Below are 21,914 nucleotides of genomic sequence, written 5' to 3' on the forward strand. Positions count from 1 at the left end.
CCTTCCTTCCTTCCTTCCTTCCTTCCTTCCTTCCTTCTACCTACCTACCTATTTATTTTTCCTCCCCCTCCTTCGTTTCCTTCCTTCCTTCCTTCCTTCCTCCCTCCCTCCCTTCCTTCCTTCCTTCCACCTACCTACCAACCTATGTACCATACCTACCTCATTTATTTATTTTTCTTTCTTTCTTTCCTTCCTTCCTTCCTCATTTACTTATTTTCCCTCCCTCCCTTGTTTACTACCTACCTACCTAACGTACCTACCTCTTTATTTATTTTCCTCCCCCTCCCTCATTTGCTTCTTTCTTTTCTTTTCTTTTCTTTTCTTTTCTTTTCTTTTCTTTTCTTTTCTTTTCTTTCTTTCCCCTGCCCTTTGGAATGAACTGCCCCCAGAAATGCGTAAGATCTCCGACCTCTGTGTATTTCTCTGTGTCCTCAAAACCTTATTGTTCTGCCAAGCCGGGCTATCAATATAAAGATTTTAATTGGTTTTAAATGTGGGATTTTAAATTTGGGGGTTTTAAAATTGAGCCAATTATTTAATAATTTTAATTATTTTTAAATTTTGTTTGTTTCTTTGTGCTTTTAATCAGGCTGTACCCCGCCCTGAGTCCTTCGGGAGAAGGGCGGTATAGAAATAAAATTATTATTATTATTATTATTATTATTATTATTATTATTATTATTATTATTATTATTATTATTATTTATTGGTTAATCTTTAGTGAGATTCACAGCCTTTGAGGCTGGTTAATAGCTCAGCAGCTCGAGTCCTAACCAAGGACCTAGGAACTATTATTTTTATTATTTATTTATTTATTTATTATATTTATTTATTATTATTATTATTATTGTTGTTGTTGTTGTTGTTATTATTATTTCCTTCCTTCCTTCCTTCCTTCCTTCCTTCCTTCCTTCCTTCCTTCCTTCCTTCCTTCCTTACCTACCTACCTACCTACCTACCTCATTTATTTTCCTCCCTCCCATTTCTTTCTCTCCTTTCTTTCCCCTTCCCCCATTCCTTTTTCTCCCCCCCTCCCCCCTCTCTCCCTTTCCTTTTCCTCCAGCGAAGCCTTCTAAACTCTGCTTAATGTATTGAGCTTCAGGTTGCTTAATTTCTCTCTGGAGAAGTGGGAGGGGGAGTCGCTGCCCTTCCTGGGATACTAGCAAGAAAAATGCTTTCTGCATATGGTCAGGGGCAGACCCTCTTCTGGATCAGACCCCACCGGCACCAGATTCCCATGGTGGGTGGTCCTGGATAGGGGCCTGTTTTTTGTTGCCTTCCTTATTACTCAGCGCCACCTGTCTGGGGAGGGGGGGGATCCAGGTGGGATTGCTGTTATGGAAGGCAAGGGAGCAGATTCCCATCGTCAGGTTCCCCAATCCCCCGATGAGGTGGAGAGGGTGTATGTCTCTGTGTAGAGAGGGATCTGCCCCCAAATTGGTTTTTCGTTATTGCAAATTCTCTTCTGTTTACCTTTATAAATAATGTGCCTTAAATTGATTTCTTACTGTTTGCGGACCACTTCAGTAGACAGGAACAGAACCAAATAAAATGGTTAGAAGGGACCAAGGAGGCTTTATAGTCCAACCCCCTGCTTTTGCAGAAGACTTAGTCTAGACTAGGAGTCTCCATCCTTGGCAACTTTAAGCCTGGCGGACTTCAACTCCCAGAATTCTGGGAGTTGAAGTCTGCCAGGCTTAAAGTTGCCAAGGGTAGAGACCTCTGGTCTAGACCATTCCAGACAAATGGTGATGGAGCACCCACAACTTCTGGTGGCAAGCTGTTCCACTGGTTAATTGTCCTCACTGTTAGGAAGTTTCTCCTTAATTCTAGGTTGCTTCTCTCCTTGGTTACTCGTTCTCCCAACATCCGTACCATGCAATCAATTAATCAATTGTTCAATCGATTTAGAATAGAGCTGGAAGGGACCTTGAAGGTCTTCTAGTCCAGCCCCCTGCTCAAGCAGGAGACCCTATACCAGGGGTGGGCAACTGTGATCCTTTTACAACCTGTGGACTTCAACTCCCAGAATTCCTGAGACAAGCCAAGCTGGCTCAGGAATTCTGGGAGTTGAAGTCCACAGGTCATAAAGGGGCCATATTTGCCCACCCCTACCCTATACCATTTCGGATAAGTGGCTGTCCAATCTCTTCTTAAAAACCTCCAGTGATGAAGCACCCACAACTTCTGGTGGCAAGCTGTTCCACTGGTTAATTGTCCTCACTGTTAGGAAGTTTCTCCTTAGTTCTAGGTTGCTTTTCTCCTTGGTTGGTTTTCATCCATTGTTTCTTGTTCTGCCTTCTGGTGCTTTGGAAAATAGTTTAACCCCCCTTGTTTTTCTAGGAGCCCTTCAACTTTCAGAATACCGCTATCATGTCTCACCTAATACTTCCTTTCTCTAGACTAGACACGCCCAGTTCCTGTAACCGTTCTTTATATGTTCTGTTGAGGGTAAAACCGCCCTCTGCAAAGTAGTGCAATGGACCAGACAGCGAATAAATGCGTTGCTTAGCAAAACACACGGATAGTCACAGACTCTGAACGTTTAAAGAAAAATAAACAGTCTTTACTTGTAGTATAAAAACAAACTTGGCTTCTCAAAACAACTTCTTCAAACAATCACGGTTTAACACAAAACATAGTTTGCTTACAGTTCCAGTTCTCTTCAAACACAGACACAGTTCCTTCAAGCAGTTCAACCTTCAATAGCAGGAGCAGGAGCAGAAGTGAGAGCAGGAGTGAATGAACTTCCTGCCTTCTTTTATGTCTGCTTAGCACAGCCAATTAGTCATCTTTGTAGCAGTTAAAGTTACAAGTTACAGAACATAGTTTTCTATGTATTATCTACCCAACCGTAGGATGAGCATCCAACATTCTCCCCTTTGGGTAGACTAATATATTTACAATCTTAAACCATACTGTTCACATGTATCTATATGTTTCCTACTTCCCTGTGCTTTTGTGAAATGATCGGCTACATTGTTTTCTGATGCACAATATACAAGTTCTATCATCTTGTCCATTATACATTCTCTTACATTGAGATACCCAAGATCTGTATGTTTTGTTCTAGTCTTTACAGCTATATTTGTCGCCATTTCTATCGCTGCCTGATTATCTTCGTATACTGTTATAGGATCTTGTATATCTATTCCTAAATCTAGCATCAGCTGCTTAATACTGATCAAATCCGTACATAACAAAGATAAACAAGAAAACTCTGCTTCCATTGTAGACATACTTAAATGCTGCTGTCTTATTGAACGCCACCATATCAAAGATTTTCCCAGAAATACAGCGATTCCTGAGGTTGATTTTCTTGTATTGACATCTGTTGCGAAACTAGCATCTGCATAAGCGGTTACATGCAATTCTTCTGATGGTTGTAGATACAATGCATGATGCATGGTATATTTCAGATATCTAAGAATACGTTGCTCCTTGCTAATGTCTTTCTGTAGGTTCCATGTTGAATCTAGCTAATTGGTTCACGCTATAAGAAATATCAGGTCTAGACCAATTGCTAATGTATGATAAACTGCCAATCAACGATTGGTATATCCCTTTATCAAACAACGGACTTTTCACATCAGTGTTGCAATAATCTTGAACCACAGGTGTCTTTGATGGTTTACACAAGTCCATTCTGAACTGTTTTAATAGATTATTAATTTTATCAGTTTGGGATAATTTAAATCCTCCCCTAGTTTTTTCGATCCTTACACCTAGGTATTGTTGTATCTCCCCTAGATCTTTAATCCTGACATGAGCTTTTAATTCATCAACAATCCTGTTGGCCTCTTGTTCATTCTTGGTAATCAGAGCTATATCGTCCGTAAAAAGAAGTAATAATGATACTATACCATCTCTTTCCATTTTAAATAAACACGGATCTGCTAATCCTGCTTTAAATCCGATATTCTTCAATGTTTTTACAATGCACTGGTTCCATTCATAACCTGACTGTTTTAACCCATACAGACTTGTCTTTAATAACCAACAGTTTCTTTAAATAAATTTCATGCTGTAATGGTGCATGCAGATATGCGGTCTCTACATCTAAATGGGTAACTATATATTTATTTCTAGCTGCCCATACCAACGCTGCTCTTAATGTAATGGCTTTTAAGCTTGGAGCGAATACTTCATCGTAGTCATTAGGAGACTGATTAAATCCTTGAGCTACTAGCCTAGCTTTATATATTGGTATCCCATCTATCCCAGTCTTTAATTTATATACCCACTTACTATTGAGCATCGTTTTCCCTTTTGGAATCATTACAGGCTCATACACTTTCAAATTCTGCAAAGATTGTAGCAAGTGAACACATTCATCATGTGGTTTGACATTTGAGTACACAACATTTGTAACGTGGTTACTAGATAAATACATATAAACCATCTTGCGTTGGCATTTTTTGGCCGCCACCGCACACTGCTGGCTCATATTCAAGTGATTGTCCTCTAGGACTCCCAAGATCAAGATCAAGAGCCTTGATAGTACAGGGGTTTAGTGCACCCTGTTATTAACACAGCTGCCTGCAATTTCTGCTGGTTCGAATCTCTCCAAGGCTCAAGGTTGACTCAGCCTTCCATCCTTTCTAAGGTAGGTGAAATGAGGACCCAGTTTGTGGGGGCAATAAGCTGACTTTGTATAAAATATACAAAAGAATGAAGGCTATTGCTTAATGCATTGTAAGCCGCCCTGAGTCTCCGGAGAAGGGCGGCATATAAATCAAATAAAAAAAAAAAAAGATCCTTCTCACAATTACTGACATTAAGCCAAGTTTCACCTAGTCTGTATCGACACAGTTGATTTTTTTCTTACCCGAGTGTAAAAAACCTTACTTTTATCTACATTGAATTTCGTTTTGTTGGATAGGACCCATTGTTCAAGTCAGGCAAGATCTTTTTGTATCTTGAATTTGACTTCCAGGGTGTTGGCTATTTCTGCCAGCTTAGTGTTGTTTACAAATTTCATGATTTCCTCTTCTCTTCCCTCATCTAGATCTTTTATGAAGGGATTGAAAAATATTCCGTCCAAAAAGGAACTTTGGGGTTCTCCATTGCTTACTTCCCTCCATGTAGATGTAGTTCCGTGGAGGACTACACGTTGAGTATGACTTATCAGCCAGTTACAAACTCCTCTGGGGGTAGTGCTATGTATCCCACATTTTTCTCGCTTGCCAAGAAGCAGGTTGTGGTCTACTTTATCAAAGGCTCCTCTCTTCTTAGGAACAGCTTCATTAATTTAATGCACCATACGAAGCCATTGTCGGTCTTCTGATTTATTATTTGTATTTTCCCTTTCATTATTAAGACAGCAGCTGGTTTCATTTGTGAGACCATCGCGGCATCTTTTCCCATAGCTCTCTGGACATTTTTAAATCCACTTTCAGATCCACAAGCCTTCTCGTTTGGGTTTTCTCCCTCCCCTCCATCTTGGTGCCCTTCAGATGTTTGCAGTGGGGAAGTTGCGAGTTGGAAAGCCCCACATCTGGAGAACATTACATTGGAGGTGGGACAGAAAGCATCACAGTGGGTGAACAAGTCAAAAGTGCAAACCTTTAGTGATGCTGGTCAGGATGGCAAGACCAGATCCATATCTTAAGGTTAAAATTAAATGATTTATTGCTAAATCTTCTCAACGAACAGTTGCCACCTGGAATGCCATTGACTCTTATATCTGGAGATTCTCAACCCTTTTTTTTTGTCCCAAAAGTGCTTTTCCAAATGGTAACTGGGCTTAGTTTTTTTCCTTGAAAATGTTTCACTTACATATAAATCCTTCCGTTCCTCACTAGTCAGTTAAAACTAAGGAAGCTTCTTGAATGAGAAGTGATACATTTTCAAGAAAAAAACCAAGAATGTCTAGTGGCCTTTTGAAAAAAAAAAATAAACACTTTTGGGACAACCATGGTTGAGGATCTCCATAGACAAGAAGGTTGGACTTCGTTTGTTTGTGGCTACGTAGGGATTCTAGGCTGCTTCCTTTTTTAACTCTGCCTCCCAAGTTCTGCCACACTTTTTCCTACAGCATTAGCACAAAGGAGTTGGGAAATCCATTATTAAAAGAGGGTTATTATCTATTATCTATCTGAGTCCTTCGGGAGAAGGGCGGTATAGAAATAAAATTATTCTTATTATTCTTATTACCTATTCATTAAACTACAGAGTGGGTGGGGTTGAGGGGGGGCACATGACTATGAATTTACAACATCGTGTTGTGGATTTTTGGTAGCCAAATGAGAACTTCGTTCTGCTGAGCTTCGAAAGAAAAAAAATTGAAAATTGCCCAGGATGTATTATTGGTACAGTTGACATTTCACTGCCCATATTTTTTAAAGAATAAATTTAGTTTAATTATGTATTAATACTGTCGGAAGAAAAATCTGGTCTGGTTCCAAGCTGGGAGAAAGAGGCTGGAAATAAAATGGAGGCAGGCTGGTTGGAAAATCTCTGTTTGGATGCCAGAAACTTCAGTGACAGCAGCATGTTTCTGGGGTGGCTGACAAAATGGGGCTGGGATAGGTAGGCCTAGACTTAGAATAACCTTACTGTCACTTTGGGTGGGCTTTTTATACATTCTTTGGGGTTTTGTGATTGAGATGCTCCAGGGGGGTTGTGCAATATGGTGATCCTTGTACCTTTTGCTATTCTAATAGTGGTGGGTAAATCCTATTATGTCCTAAAGGTCATGTCCTGTCCTTAGAATTTGGGTGGGGGAATGTAAATTCTTAATCCCATCAGCTCCAGCCTTCTGTGGGAGCTGTGTCTTTTGTTGAAGGTCTTTTGTTCGTGAATAGATTGGCTTGGATTTCTTAATGGGCACAAAATATCCATTTCTAAAGACTTCAGGCATCTGCTGGAGGCTGTTTCCTATAGCAGGAAGACTGGAGGGGGCTTTCTGCCTTTAAGAGCATGTTTCTCCATTTCTCCTTTGGGAAAATATAACATTCTTCCTCTTTTAATATTCCCCAAAATATTTAATTCTCTGGGTGAGGGGCTTATACTATAAAATAATACTATAAAATACTATAAAATAAAAAAAATACAAAAAAAAAATAGTAAGAAAAACAGGGGAGGGAAAAGTGTGGGGAAAAAGAAAGAAAAGGCATTGACTCCCAACTCCCTTTGATGCAGTAGAATAATATAGCAAACATCAAACCTCAACTTTTTACTTTGACATAATAGTATAAACTTCATTCTGCTGAGCTTAGAAAGAAAAATTGAAAATTGCCCGGGATTGATTATCGGTACAGTTGTCATTTCGCTGCCCATAAAATTAATAAAACTTACTAAGCTGAATTAGTATTCTTTTTTTCATACATTTCATACATTAAATATCTAGATGAAATCTTTTGTAGATATTTAATTAAGTGTATGAAAAACCTCTAGGAAACACACAAAATTACTAAAAAGGGGGGAAAAAAGGAGAAGGGGAGGGATAAAGAAAAGTAAAAGGAAATTTAAAAAATAGTTTCCAACTTTCCTCAGTAGGCTCACAATGACCAGGCAGTAATCTTTTGATCTAAAATTCAACAATTGCCGGCATTTCTATCCTCGCAAACATCCTGAACCGTCAAATCCTAAAATAAATGTAGTGTTTCTTTCGGTTTCCAACACAAAGGCCAAAAGTGATTTCCTCATAGAAAGAAAGATACACAAAGACTTTTCTTTAATTAAGGTAGTTAAATTTTATTAATTTTCCCATCAGGGCCAGTTTAATTCACTTCAATTAATCCATCGTGGGAATCTAGAGATCTTTCCATCTCTGTGCATATAAAGAAAGTTTTGCTGCATTTATCAGATATAGAAACAAAATCCCATATTTTTTTTTTTTTTGCCAAAAGAAAACTTGAAATTTAAAGAAACTTAATCTGAAAAGAAAAACCTTCAGTTTTAATTGTACATTTGTTTTAAGAATTCTCTGAATACAAGTGCATAGTTCAGGCGTCTGCAACCTTAAACACTCAAAGAGCCATTTGGACCCGTTTCCCACAGAAAAGAAAACACCGGGAGTCACAAAAACCCTTCCCGTGCCTGATTATTTCTTGAGCAGCCACAAAACTAGCATATGTAGTTCAATTAAATGTTTTATTTTCTTCTGGTAAACTTTTCTTAGATTTATCCATGGTTGGCCTACTTGGGGTTGAAAAGCTCAATAAATTGCGTACCAGCAGGTGTCGCACGAATTCCTGCTCGAGCAGGGGGTTGGACTAGATGACCTCCAAGTTCTCTTCCAGCTCCGTTATTCTGTATTAAACCTCGGGTCCTTGTACTCCTGAAGTGTGTGTTTGTGTGTGTGTGTGTGGGTCAGTTTCCAACCTTGGTCCTCTGAGACATTTTGACAAAGGAGTGCTTCTCAAGGACTCGACTGTGGGGTGTTTTCTTAGCGGGGGAGACGCCTTGTGCTTCCTTTAATCCCGATTTCCTGTTTTGTTTTTTTTCCCCTTTGTGTTGCGTGGATGTGAGTGAGCTGGAATTTGGCCTGAATGAGGAGGAATTTTTACTGTCAGATTTAATTTATTACTCGGGATGCCAAAAAAAATAATAATATGACACTGGCTGTTAAAAGTGCCAAATTTTCCGGCACCAGTTTAACAAAGGAAGACACTTTCTGATTTTGTTGATGGTGTGGAGAGACCTATATTTCATAGAATCGTACAATCCTGAGGCTGGAAGGGACTTTGGAGGTCTTCTAGTCCAACCCCCTACTCAAGGCAGGAGACCTTAGACCAGGGGTCTGCAACCTTAAGCACTCAAAGAGCCGTTTGGACCCGTTTCCCACAGAAAAGAAAACACCGGGAGCCACAAAACCTGGGTGGGCGTGGCCAACTCGATGTCACTCACTTCCATCAGTCACATGACCACCCTAGCCACGCCTACTCAGCCGGTCATTAGGGCAGAGAACCGGTTGTTAAAAAACACTGGGAACCACAAAACCCTTTTGACATATCTCTCTTTCCCCCTCCCTCCCTTCCCTCTCTCCCCCTCTCTCTGTATCTCTCTATGTCTCTCTCTCTCCCCCCTCTCTCTGTATCTCTCTGTCTCTCTCTCTCTCCCCCTTTCCCTGTATCTCTCTATGTCTCTCTCTCTGTATCTCTCTATGTCTCTCTCGCCCCCTCTCTCTGTATCTCTCTATGTCTCTCTCTCTCCCCCTCTCTCTGTATCTCTCTCTGTCTCTCTCTCTCCCCCTCTCTCTGTATCTCTCTGTCTCTCTCTCTCTCCCCCTTTCTCTGTATCTCTCTATGTCTCTCTCTCTCTGTATCTCTATCTCTCTCCCTCTCTCTCTGTATCTCTCTATGTCTCTCTCTCTCTGTATCTCTATGTCTCTCTCTCTCCCCCTCTCTGTATCTCTCTGTCTCTCTCTCTCTCCCCCTTTCTCTGTATCTCTCTGTGTCTCTCTCTCTCTCTCCCTCTCTCTCTGTATCTCTGTCTCTCTCCCCCCCTCTCTCTGTATCTCTCTATGTCTCTCTCTCTCTGTATCTCTCTATGTCTCTCTCTCTCTCCCCCTCTCTGTATCTCTCTCTCTCTCTGTATCTCTCTATGTCTCTCTCTCTGTATCTCTCTGTGTGTGTCTCTCTCTCCCTCTCTCTCTGTATCTCTCTAGTTCTCTCTCTCTCTCTCCCTCTCTCTGTATCTCTCTATGTCTCTCTCTCTCTCTGTATCTATCTCTCTCTCTCTCTCCCCCTCTCTGTATCTCTCTATCTCTCTCTCTCTCCCTCTCTCTGTATCTCTCTATGTCTCTCTCTCTCTCTGTATCTCTCTCTCTCTCTCTCTCTCTCCCCCTCTCTGTATCTCTCTATCTCTCTCTCTCCCCCTCTCTATGTCTCTCTCTCTCTGTATCTCTCTATGTCTCTCTCTCTCTCTCTCTCTCTCTCTGTATCTCTCTCTCTCTCTCTCTCTCTCTCTCTCTCCCCCTCTCTGTATCTCTCTATGTCTCTCTCTCTCTCTGTGTCTCTCTGTCTCTGCCCTAGCTGCTTCTCCATCCCCCACGGTCACCCTTACCTTCTCAGGCCAGGCGAGGAGTGACTGGGAGGGGAGGGCGAGGGGCATGGACAGCCAGTGGCAGGATCACCCAACAGGGAGCCACAGCAGAGGGCCCAAAGAGCCACATGCGGCTCCGGAGCCGCAGGTTGCTGACCCCTGCCTTAGACCATCTTAGAGAAATGGCTGTCCAAGCTTTTCTTGAAAACCTCCAGCGATGGCGCGCCCGTAACTCCTATTGGCAGAGTGTTTATTGTGTGAATTTAAGATTTTCTCTCCTGAAAAGCCAGTGGTTACTGTAGAAATTCCAACCTTGAGAGCCGATAGTATTCACCATTTCTGGTCAGTTGCGCAATCCTGTGGACGGAGCTTCTAAATCTCACCTAGAAGCTCTCACATGTAGAATAAACCAGAGTTGGAAGGGACCTTGGAGGTCATCTAGTCCAACCCCCTGCTTGAGCAGGAGAGCCCATATATCATTTCAGACGGTTCTTCCTTGTCTGGGGTGGCCTCCAGAAGAAATTTGGGGAATGGGGGTGGGGGTGGAGGGGAAGAAAGCCCTAGGGAAAATTGGATTATGCCAGGGGAAATTTGCTTCTGCTGGATCAATTCCAGGTGGAGAGTTTTTTTAAAAAAAATACCAATAAAAAAGAATTATTTGTAGCTGAGGGTTGAACGGTGGGGTCCTTGGTGCTCTCTGAACTTGGTAGGTTTCTTGCAGACGCTTCGTTACCAAACTAGAGAACATCATCAGTACTAGAAGGGAGTGGGGTTGAGGAGGAGGACTACGGGGTCCTTGGTGTTCTCTGAGTTTGGTTGTTTGCTTTGCAGGCATTTCATTACCTAACTAGGTAGCATCATCAGTGCTAGAAGTGAGGGAGTGAGGTTTGTGTAGAAGAGGAGGAGGAGGAGGAGGAAGAAGAAGAAGAAGAAGAAGAGGAGGAGGAGGAGGAGGAGGAGGAGGAGGAGGAGAAGTAGTAATAGTAGTAGAAGTAGTAATAGTAGTAGTAGGAGGAGGAGGAGGAAGAAGAAGAAGAAGAGGAGGAGGAGGAGAGGAGGAGGAGGAGATGAAGAAGAAGAAGAAGAGGAGGAGGAGGAGAAGGAGAAGAAGTAGTAATAGTAGTAGAAGTAGTAATAGGAGGAGGAGGAGGAGGAGGAAGAAGAAGAGGAGAAGGAGAAGAAGTAGTAATAGTAGTAGAAGTGGTAATAGGAGGAGGAGGAGGAAGAAGAAGAGGAGGAGGAGGAGAAGAAGTAGTAATATAGTAGAAGTAGTAATAGTAGGAGGAGGAGGAAGAGGAGGAGGAAGAAGATGAAGAAGAAGAGGAGAAGGAGGAGAAGGAGAAGAAGTAGTAATGTAGTAGAAGTAGTAATAGGAGGAGGAGGAGGAGGAAGAAGAAGAGGAGGAGAAGAAGTAGTAATGTAGTAGAAGTAGTAATAGTAGGAGGAGGAGGAGGAGGAGAAGGAGAAGAAGTAGTAATAGTAGTAGAAGTAGTAATAGGAGGAGGAGGAGGAGGAGAAGGAGAAGAAGTAGTAATAGTAGTAGAAGTAGTAATAGGAGGAGGAGGAGGAAGAAGAAGAAGAGGAGGAGGAGGAGATTATGTGGAGTTCTTGATGCTCTCTGGGCTTGGTTGTTTGCTGTGTAGACATTTCATTACCTAACTAGGTAGCATCATCAGTGCTAGAAGTGAGGGAGTGAGGTTTGTGTAGAAGAGGAGGAGGAGGAGGAAGAAGAGATTATGTGGGGTTCTTGATGCTCTCTGGGCTTGGTTGTTTGCTTTGTAGGCATTTCATTACCTAGCTAGGTAGCATCATCAGTGCTTGTAAGGAGCATGCTTTGCTTTCAATTTGAACTAGGGCCCCTTTATGACTTGGAAACTCCCAGAATCCCTGAGCCGGCCTAGCTAGCTCAGGGATTCTGGGAATCGAAGTCCACAAGTCAAAAAAAGGGCCATCGTTCCCCACCCGTGCTTTAGTGCCTTGCCCTTGCCAGTGTTGCTGGGAGAAGATCGTGGACTGTTTACTGTTAGCTTGTTTGGCAGTTCCTTGTTGGAAGGAATTTTATTATTTTTTTCCCCCACCGACGGCTGAATGGAGCCTTGTTCTGAGATTTTTTGAGGCAATAAAGACAGCTTTTTCTACCAAAAAGGGGGAAATCTTGCCAATTCTGCTGAGCCGTTTTTCGGAAAACCTCATCTCACAGTTCATTGACATAAGAAGCAAGGTTTAAGGGACAGCACGGAGCCAAGGGCGTTTTTCCAGCAATGTAGCTGGTCGGATAAGAGTGATAAAAGAAGTTCAACAGTGCAGACGGGAACGGGCTGCCTCGCTGGCCTGCTTCAGCGCTAAAAACTGTTTGGTGTTAATCTTGGTTAGTGATTTGTGTCGCGTGAAATGGGGGAGAGAATAAAGGCGAGAAGGCTGCAGGCTGAAGAACAGTTTTTATCCGTGGGATAAAAACTTTCAAGACTCCCGAATGAGAAATAACATCATAACTACGTAGTATGATGGACTGCAGGGCCGGGGCAATGTGTAACATGTTCACACTGGTGCAAGAGGACTGGGTGTTTTGTTAGTATGATTTATTGGGTTTAGGGATTTTCTGTCTTCACTGTGAGTTGTATCGTGTTGGGTGGGGGTCAGGGGTGGGTTCTAAATTTTTTTTACTACCGGTTCTGTGGGCGTGGCTTATTTTGTGGGTGTGGCTTGGAGGTCATGCGACTAGGTGGGCGTAGCTAGCTGGTCAGAGTCATTTCTGGAAGGTCCTCGCACTTACGACCAAGTTCTCGCACTTGCGACCCGACTCATTTGTTTGCTTTTAACACTGATCAGCTGTAGGGCGGCCCTTTGAAGCCCCGCGGCAAGAGTTTAAACAGTTTTTTTCCCTCTAGTCATCATCTGGGACTCAGGAGGCAGCAATAGATTGGGGGGTGGGACCAAATAAAAGGTAAGAATAATGTGGGGGGGGTGGGAGGGCGGGAGGGGAGAACCGGTTCGGTGACGTCATATCGTCACCGCTACCGGCTCGGCCGAACCGGACTGAACCGGGAGGAACCCACCGCTGGTGGGGGTGCGCTGACGGAGCTCAACCAATCTCATTGTACATATGTTGTGCGCTGACAAGAAAGATTTGACTTTGAATTTGAGAAGCAAACGGAGAACGAAGGAGGAATTTCCTGACAGCAAGAACGATTAATCAGTGGAATGGCTTTGCCCCCAGAAGTTGTGGGTGTCTCCATCACTGGAGGGTGTTTGTTTGTTTGTTTGTTTGTTTTTAATATACCATATTTTTCAGAGTATAAGACTGCACCTTTCCCCCCCCAAAAGGGGGTGAAAATTTGGGTGCATCTTATACACCGAATGTAGCCCCGCCCACCCACTGGCCCCCACCCTCTGGCCTCTGCCCCCCCCAGCAATTTACCTCCTTGCAGCAAGCAGCAAGAAGAAACAGCCGATTTCAGCTTCAGCACAGCCTAATTAGCACAAGTTGATTGTCCCTTGGATCGGCCTCCCGAGTCTCAGCTGTTTCTGGCTGCAGGGATTGCCAATGCCTATTGCTGTGCCGGGCCTCTGCTGCTTGCTGCAAGGAGGTAATTTGCTGGGAGCAGATTTTTTTTTCTTGTGCTAATCAAGCTATGCTGAAAACGAAAATGAAAGTAAAGCAGGCAGTTTGCTGCAACGAGGCAAAATTGCTGGGGGAGGCAGATTTCTTTTTCTTCTTTTTCTCACCAAAAAAGGTAGGTGCGTTTTATAATCCGCAGCGTCTTATACTCCGAAAAATACGGTAAACATTCCATCTTCTCTTAATTCCCTCTGTGCAATCATCACCAAGATTTACAACATCATTCATTATATTGACATTAATGCTCTGATCTTACAATTGTAGCATTGAACATAGTAAACCTATTCATTTTTCCCTCTTAACTTATCTTCTAATAAGAACATAATAATAATATTAAGCATAATAATCCTAATAGCCATAATAATAACAACCATCGTATCGTTTACATCTCTATCTCAACATATTTTCTACTCCTCCTTTTATTTCCAGCTTCCATTTTTATTCTCTTAACCATTGATAAAATAATTCCCATATCATATCATATTCAGTTTGTTCTTTCTCCTTAATTGCAAGCGTTAATCTGTTCATTTCTGCACATTTCTCATCTTTTCCTAATGGAGGATTTTAAGAAGATGGTGGACAACCATTTGTCTGAAATGGTACAGGGTCTTCTTGCTGGAGGCAGGGGGTTAGACTAGGAGACCTCCAAGGTCCCTTCCCAGTCTGTTGTTCTGCTGTGGGTCACGAGACTGCAGGAGCTGACCATGATGAGTCTGCACATGATTTTGAGAACCGAAAGTCTTGAGATTTTCGCAGCTGTGCAACTGTGTGAATAGGTTTTATTTCCCACCCCTTCTTTATTTAGCAACAAAGAGCGGAAAACATGCAAATGAGCTCATAACGAGCTCTAAATGTCTGAACTTTTTTTTAATAGGGTGGAGAAGTCAAAATCTCCCACTCAGTTCCTCAAAAAAAAAAAATCTGCATTGTCACCACAACTCTAACCCTAACCCGCCCAGAATGACCTTATAGAAGAGATGGGCCGCACGAATATTTAATAAATAAATAAATAAATATACAGCAAGCTCCCCAATTCCCAGGACTCCCCTCCCGATATGCTGCCTGAGGAATTCTGGGAGTTGAAATCCAGAGATTTGTTTGTTTGTTTTGCTCGTTTGTTTTATTAGATTTATATACCGCCCTACTCCCGAAGGATTCAGAGGAGTGAACAGGCACAAAATAAAATACATAGATACAAAAGTTAAAAGACATAATTAAAACCAGATTAAATAATTTAGCCCGGGACAATTAAAAATCCCAATAATTTAAAACAGATTAAAATTTCGATTTAAAAGAATTTTAAAACAGGGGAGAAAATTAGGCCAGGCCAGCTTGCTGGAATAGGAGGGTCTTAAGAGCACGGCGGAAAGTGCGCAGATCCGGGATCCTCCGTATCTCTGGGGGGAGCTTGTTCCAGATAGGGGGTGCCCCCACAGAGAAGGCTCTCCCCCTGGGGGCCGCCAGTCGACATTGTTTAGCTGACGGCACCCGGAGGAGTCCCTCTCTATGAGAGCGTACCGGCCAGTGGGAGGCTGCTTGTGGTAGTAGGCGGTCCCGTAAATAACCAGGTCCTAAGCCATGGAACCCTCTAAAGGTGATAACCAAACCTTGAAGTGCACCCGGAAGACCACCGGGAGCCAGTGCAACTCGCGCAGGAGAGGTGTCACACGGGAGCGCCATGTTGCTCCCATAACCACCCGCGCGGCCGCACTCTGTGCCAGTTGGAGCCTCCGGGTGCTCCTCAAGGGGAGCCCGATGGTCTTAAAAGTTGCCCAACCTTTTTATTTCACCAGGCGGGCCTGGCCTAATTTTCTCCCTCTTTTATAAAAGATTTTTAATTTTTTAAATATTTTTTAGTATTTTATATATTCAAATTTTAAAATTGGTTTTAAATTGATTGGGGTTTTAATTTGTCTGGGCCAAAACTATTTAATTTGATTTTAATTCCACTTTTAAATTTTGTATGTATGTATTTTATTGTTTGGCTGTGCACCGCCCTGAGTCCTTCGGGAATAGGGCGGTATAGAAATCAAATGAAATGAAATAAATAAATAAATAAATGTTTGAAAACAACAACAACACTGATTTAATTGAAGCATGCCACAGGAGATTTCTGTTCTGACCTAGGCTTCCTGAGTCATTAAAACCCATGAGTAGTCCCTAAAACCTCTTTTATTGCAACAGCTGTGAATTCTGTTCATTCGCAGCTGAGTCCCAATTAGTTGCAAAAAGTCCTTTCGGGTTAATCATCCACCTTTATCTCCCTTGACACGCTGCCAAAGACCTACTTGGCAAAGCCACACGGAATCCAGAATCAAACAGAGCTTCAGGCTTTAAACTGCACAGAATGAACAAAGTTGCTTCCTGCAAAAGCCCACATGCCTTTGCTCCTCTTTTAAGCCTTATGGGAGGGGCCAATCATCTCGCAGCCTTACTCCTGAGTTGTCCCTTTTGTTTTAATTGTTCTTGCCTTCTGGCAGCTCTGCGCATGCACACACTGGGAATAGGCTCCCCCTGTTCCTCTACCTCACTGAGGTCCGACTCTGGAGGATCCGGAGGCAGCACGTACCTCCCAGATGGCCCTTTCTCTGTCTTTGACGCAGAGCCCTTGTCCGAGCCTTCCCCAGACTCCAGGACTGGCCCATTTGTCCTCTCCAGCCTCCTCACTGTCCGACTCTGCTGCCAGCTCCGCAGGCTGCTGGCAGACCACAACAATTTCTTCCTTGCTCCTGGCATCTCCATCTTGTTTTGGGCTAAATTTGGGTGGCAGGAATTCTGTCGTGAGTGGGAGAGTATGCGTTAACACATTCTGGGAAAGCTTTATATTGATCTGTGGAGGTGTCTTTGCTCCTCAGCGGTTTCTCAGGTTCATTTTAGGTAGAAAAAGGCTGCAAAGAATTGCAACACCTCCCTTACCTTTTCCAAATTTGTTATGGAGGCCACCTCCAAAACTGAAGAACTGATCTATAAGCTGCCTTGATCTCCATGCACAATGGATCAGAAATGGTCAATGCTGTAGACTCTCAAGGTTGGTGGGTTGAAGAAACATTTGTTGGGTTGAGTGTGGTATCCTGCCTTTAGAGCAGTCTTTGGGCTTCTTGGGTCTTCTCAGTTTCTTGGTTGCTCAGTTTTTGGAGGAGCCCCAGTGCTGGTTGGAGATGGACCACCATGAGGGCAGATCTTGGCTGTAGAGCAGGGGTCTCCAACCCTGACAACTTTATGACTTGTGGACTTCAACTCCCAGAATTCCTCAGCCAGCTGGTTGAGGAATTCTGGGAGTTGAAGCCCACCCACCTTTAATTTGCCAAGATTGGGAAATATACTCTACAGCAGGGGTCTCTAACCCTTGGTAACTTTATGACTTGTGGACTTCAACTCCCAGAATTCCTCAGCCAGCTGGATGAGAAATTCTGAGAGTTGTCCACCCATCTTCAGCTGGGCTTGGTTGGGAGATCCTGCTCTACAGCCAAGATGGTGGCCCATCTCCAACCAGCATTGAGGCTCCTCCAAAAAGAGAACAACCAAGAAACTTAGAAGAGCCAAGAAGTCTAGACAATGGTCAACAAACATTGCCCTAGAGTAAGTGGGTGTACACAAACAGTCCATCCAGAATTGAGAACTTCCCCAAATGAGGATATGAAAGCAGGACAGAAACAGGGAAGTTGGTGAGAGTGAAGAAACACGGCCATCTGGTTAGGAGGCCACATCTAGAAGGGTGAGAGGGAGGGCAGGGGGAACACCCGGCGAAGTATTTCAGCCCATCTGCCAAGTCTTGAGTAACTCAGCTCGGAATGAGCTTTGAAGGCTCCATGATTTGCCCACTCCTCCCCAGCCAGAAGATGGGGTAGAAACCCACAGATAGACCTTCAGTTACTCAGCTGAGAAGGCCATTCCGCTTGGAAGAATTGTATTTGTCAGAACCAACTTTTTATTTTCCAAGTTGTAATTTGTGGCTCGTTTCCTTTAAAAAAATAATAATAATAATACGAATAAAAAGCTTGCTAGCTTTTCCTAACCACCAAACCAGATTCTCAAAGTCTCCATGTGGCAATTCTGTAAGAGTTCACTCCACAACATGGTTAAATCCAGGGGTCTAAGATTGTCTCCATGGAGTCATGGATGAAACAGGCGGAGGGCGGGGGGATTTTGCAACCTTGACGGTTGAAGTCATGAGAGGGAGGGAGGGTGGAGGGTGGGGAGGATCAGTGCCAGGAACACTTATCTCAGGAGGAAAGAATGTGGACTTTGACGGTCAACCCAAGAAGGTGTCTTCAAGAGATTAAAACCCGATCTCCCAGTTCACAGCGAGCCAGAGAAAGTGAGCTGTGAGTTGCTTTGTAGAAGTAGCTGAGCCACATCTCCCAATCCAGGAAAGGGGTAGAGAAGGGTGCTGGGAGTTATAGTTCAGGGTTATTTGCAAGGCCGCCTGTTGGCCAATCTTGAGAAGAAGGTGTCATCCCAAGAAGAAGCAGTTGACTAGGGCGGGCGTAGGAGTTAAGGATGAGTACAGGTAGAGATAGCCTCTACTTACGACCTCTACTTGGAGCCCAAAATATCTCTTGTTAAGTGAGACATTTGTCAAGTGAGCTATAGCCCATTTTACGACCTTTCTTGCCACCGTTGTTAAGCGAATCACTGCCATTGGTAAGTGAGTCAACCGGTTGTTAAAGTGAATCTGGCTTCCCCCATTGACTTCGCTTGTCGGAAGGTCCCAAAAAGGGATCACACGACCTCAACATGACACAACGACGGTCATAAGTATGAACCAGTTGCCAAGCGTCTGAATTTTGATCACACGACCGGGGGTGGGGTTGGGGATGCTGCAAAGGTCATAAGTGCGAAAAATGGTCATAGCTCACCTTTTTGTCAGCGCCGTTGTAACTTTGAACGGCCACTGAAGGAATTGTTGATTTGCGACCGCAAATTGAGCCTGGCATTGTAGTCGTTCAGCAGGTCATCACGTGACTAATTGCATGACTTTTTGCGGCAGTCGCAAAGCAAATGCTGCAGTCGGTAAGTGAGTCCAGTGACTTCCGGGGGCCTTTTTACGCCGGAAACCAGAAGCAAATGCCACTTTCCAACCAAAAAAAGAGTCATAAATGTGTTACGGGATTAAAAGCGGGTGGATTGGCGAATACCTAAAATGTGATCACATGACAAACCACCCCCCCCCCTCCGAGGGAGGGGCATCTCTCAGAACTTTGCATCTGGCTCCTAAGTACCGTCTGGGGGCTCCGTCGTAACTTTGAATGGTTGCTAAGCGCTCGGTTATAACTCGAGGACTACCTGCGCAGGTTATCTCTACATGCTGAAGGACATGGCCTAACTGTGCATGCTGGGAAATCTTTTAAAACAGCTTTCTGGAGGACGGGTCTGCCTCGGGTTCAAGAAGAAGCATGTAGAAGCTCTAGATTTGATTGTGTGCAAAGGATTTAGAATTAAAATAATGTGTGTTTTCTTTTTCTTTCTTTCCCAGCCAGCTTTCCCTTCAGATTTTTAGCTTTCCATTTCCCAGTTTTGTTGAATCATTGACAAGGGCAACCTTTAAAAAACAAAAAGGAAAGCTAAGGACCCGAGGAAGGCCAATGCTTATCAGAAGGCAAGGAGAATAACAGAGTAATAGAGTTGGAAGGGACCTTGGAGGTCTTCTAGTCCAACCCCCTGCTCAGCCAGGAAACCTATATCATTTCAGACAAATGATTGTCCAACATCTTCTTAAAAACTTCCAGTGTTGGAGCATTCACAACTTCTCGAGGCAAGCTGTTCCACTGGTTAATTGTTCTAACTGTCAGGAAGTTTCTCCTTAGTTCTAAGTTGCTTCTCTCCTTGATTAGTTTCCACCCATTGCTTCTTGTCCTGCCTTCTGGTGCTTTGGAGAAGAGCTTGACTCCCTCTTCTTTGGGGCAGCCCCTGAGATGCTGGAACACTGCTCTCCTGTCTCCCCTAGTCCTTCTCTTCATTAAAACTAGACATACCCAGTTCCTGCAACTGTTCTTCCTATGTTTTAGCCTCCAGTCCCCTAATCATCATTGTTGCTCTTCTCTGCACTCTTTCTAAAGTCTCAACATCTTTTTTACATCATGGCGACCAAAACTGAATGCAATATTCCAAGTGCGGCCTTACCAAGGCATTATAAGTAGTATTAACACTTCATGTAATCTTGATTCCATCCCTCTGTTAACTCAGTTTAGGATTGTGTTGGCTTTTTTGGCAGCTGCTGCACACGGCTGGCTCATATTTAAATGGTTGTCTACTAGGACTCCAAGATCCCACTCACAGTTACTACTATTGAGCAAGGTACCACCTATACAGTACCTGTGCATCTTTACTTGGAGTAAAGATGTTCTTTTATAAAATACCAATTTATTATCCCTTGGTAAGACCACACCTAGAATATTGCATATTTATTTTATTTTATTTTATTTTATTTTATTTTAAATTTGTATACCGCCCTTCTCCCTGAGGACTCAGGGCGGTGAACAGCCAAGTAAAAACATCAAGTACAAATATTAAAATACAGTTAAAATACAGTTATGTTGCTTGTCGCAAGAGGGGATCACATGACCCCAGGACACTGCAGCCGTCATAAATACGAATCAGTTGCTGAGCAATCTGAATTTTGATCAGATGACCATGGGGGATGTGGCAGTGGTCAGTAAGTGTGAAAAACAGTCATAAGTTAAGTTGTTTCAGAACTGTTATTTATTTATTTTATTTATTTATTTTCAATTTATATACCGCCCTTCTCCCTGAGGACTCAGGGCGGTGCACAGCCAGAATTAAAAACATGAAATACAAATATTAAAAACAATTAAAATATATATAAATTTGGCCCAAAATTTAAAAAACCACAAACCAATTAAAACATTTAAAAAATTTAAAATTTAAAAATTTCTTCTTAAGCCAGCCCGGCTTGCTGGAAAAAGTGGGTTTTAAGGGCACGGCGGAAGGCACCGAGGTCTTGGATTCTCCTTATCTCAGGGGGCAGTTGGTTCCAGAGGGTAGGTGCCCCCACAGAGAAGGCCCTCCCCCTGGGGGTCACCAGCCTACATTGTTTGGCTGATGGCACCCTGAGGAGGCCCTCTCTGTGGGAGCGCACGGGTCGGTGGGAGGTCGTCGGTAGCAGCAGGCGGTCTCGAAGATAACTAGGTCCTATGCCATGGAGCGCTTTAAAGGTGATAACCAACACCTTGAAGCGCACCCGGAAGACCACCGGGAGCCAGTGCAGCTCGTGCAGGAGCGGTGTTACATGGGAGCGCCATGCTGCTCCCATCACTACCCGCGCTGCTGCGTTCTGGACCAGCTGGAGCCTCCGGGTGCCCCTCAAGGGGAGCCCCATGTAGAGAGCGTTGCAGTAGTCCAGGCGAGAGGTGACGAGGGCGTGAGTGACTGTGCACAGGGAATCCCGATCAAGAAAGGGCCGCAACTGGCCAATCAGGCGAACCTGATAAAAGGTCTCCCTGGTTACAGCCGTCAGATGTTCCTCCAAGGACAGCTGCATATCCAGGAGGACTCCCAGATTGCAAGCCCTTTCTGTGGGGGCCAAGGACTCGCCCCCAATAGTCAGTGTTATAACTTTGAACGGTCACTAAATGAACCTGTAAATCGAGGACTACCTACCTGTACAGTTTTGGTCACCACAATATAAAAAAAGATATTGAGACTTTGGAAAGAGTGCAGAGAAGAGCAACCAAGATGATTAAGGGGCTGGAGGCTAAAACATATGAAGAACGGTTGCAGGAATTGGGTGTGTCTAGTTTAATGAAAAGAAAGACCAGGGGAGACATGATAGCAGCCTTCCAATATCTCAGGGGTTGCCACAAAGAAGAGGGAGTCAAGCTATTCTCCAAAGCCCCTGAGGGCAGGACAAGAAGCAATGGGTGGAAACTAATCAAGAAGAGAAGCAACTTAGAATCAAGGAGAAATTTCCTGATAGTTAGAACAATTAACCAGTGGAACTGAGACAGAATGAAAAAGTAGCTTATAAAAGATTGCTTTTTAGATAATAAAAGGTGTGAAGGAGGTGGAAAATGTCAAACCGCAAAGTTCACCGTTATTCAACGAGCTGCTGGAAACGTAGGTACTTCCTGCAAGATAGCTGTGACCTCATTCTGTACGAAGGGGGGAGCAAGATATTTAGCTTTTTTTAACAGAGCAACAGGGGAGGGCTACGGGGGGGGGGGCTATAACTAATATAACCAATCAATGACTGATATGCTATATTTCCGTGTTTGGCTACTTTTGATAAGTATATAAGTGTTCGTTGTTCCGTAAGAAGGGGGTTCAGATGTTGCTACGGCTTTAT

The 21,914-nt window shown here is 43.5% G+C and overlaps 1 protein-coding gene across 2 annotated transcripts in view; it reads left to right on the forward strand.

Annotated features, from left to right (window-relative positions):
- LOC139315568 (lymphocyte antigen 6E-like) overlaps nucleotides 1–21,914 on the forward strand; it is a 30,217-nt gene that overhangs the window by 1,044 nt on the left and 7,259 nt on the right. Inside the window, exon 1 of one of the 2 annotated variants that reach the window (XM_070941959.1) lies at nucleotides 21,568–21,685. The exons of the other annotated variant lie outside the window; for it this stretch is intronic. Coding sequence (XP_070798060.1) covers nucleotides 21,640–21,685 — 46 coding nt within the window. The 5' untranslated portion in view covers nucleotides 21,568–21,639. Of the gene's footprint in view, nucleotides 1–21,567; nucleotides 21,686–21,914 lie in introns of those variants that run through there. 2 annotated transcript variants of the gene reach the window in all.

Source organism: Pituophis catenifer, unplaced genomic scaffold (genome assembly GCF_029215685.1).
Source record: "Pituophis catenifer annectens isolate HBS135680 unplaced genomic scaffold, rPitCat1.0.hap2 SCAF_3, whole genome shotgun sequence".
Classification (NCBI taxonomy): Eukaryota; Metazoa; Chordata; class Lepidosauria; order Squamata; family Colubridae; genus Pituophis; species Pituophis catenifer.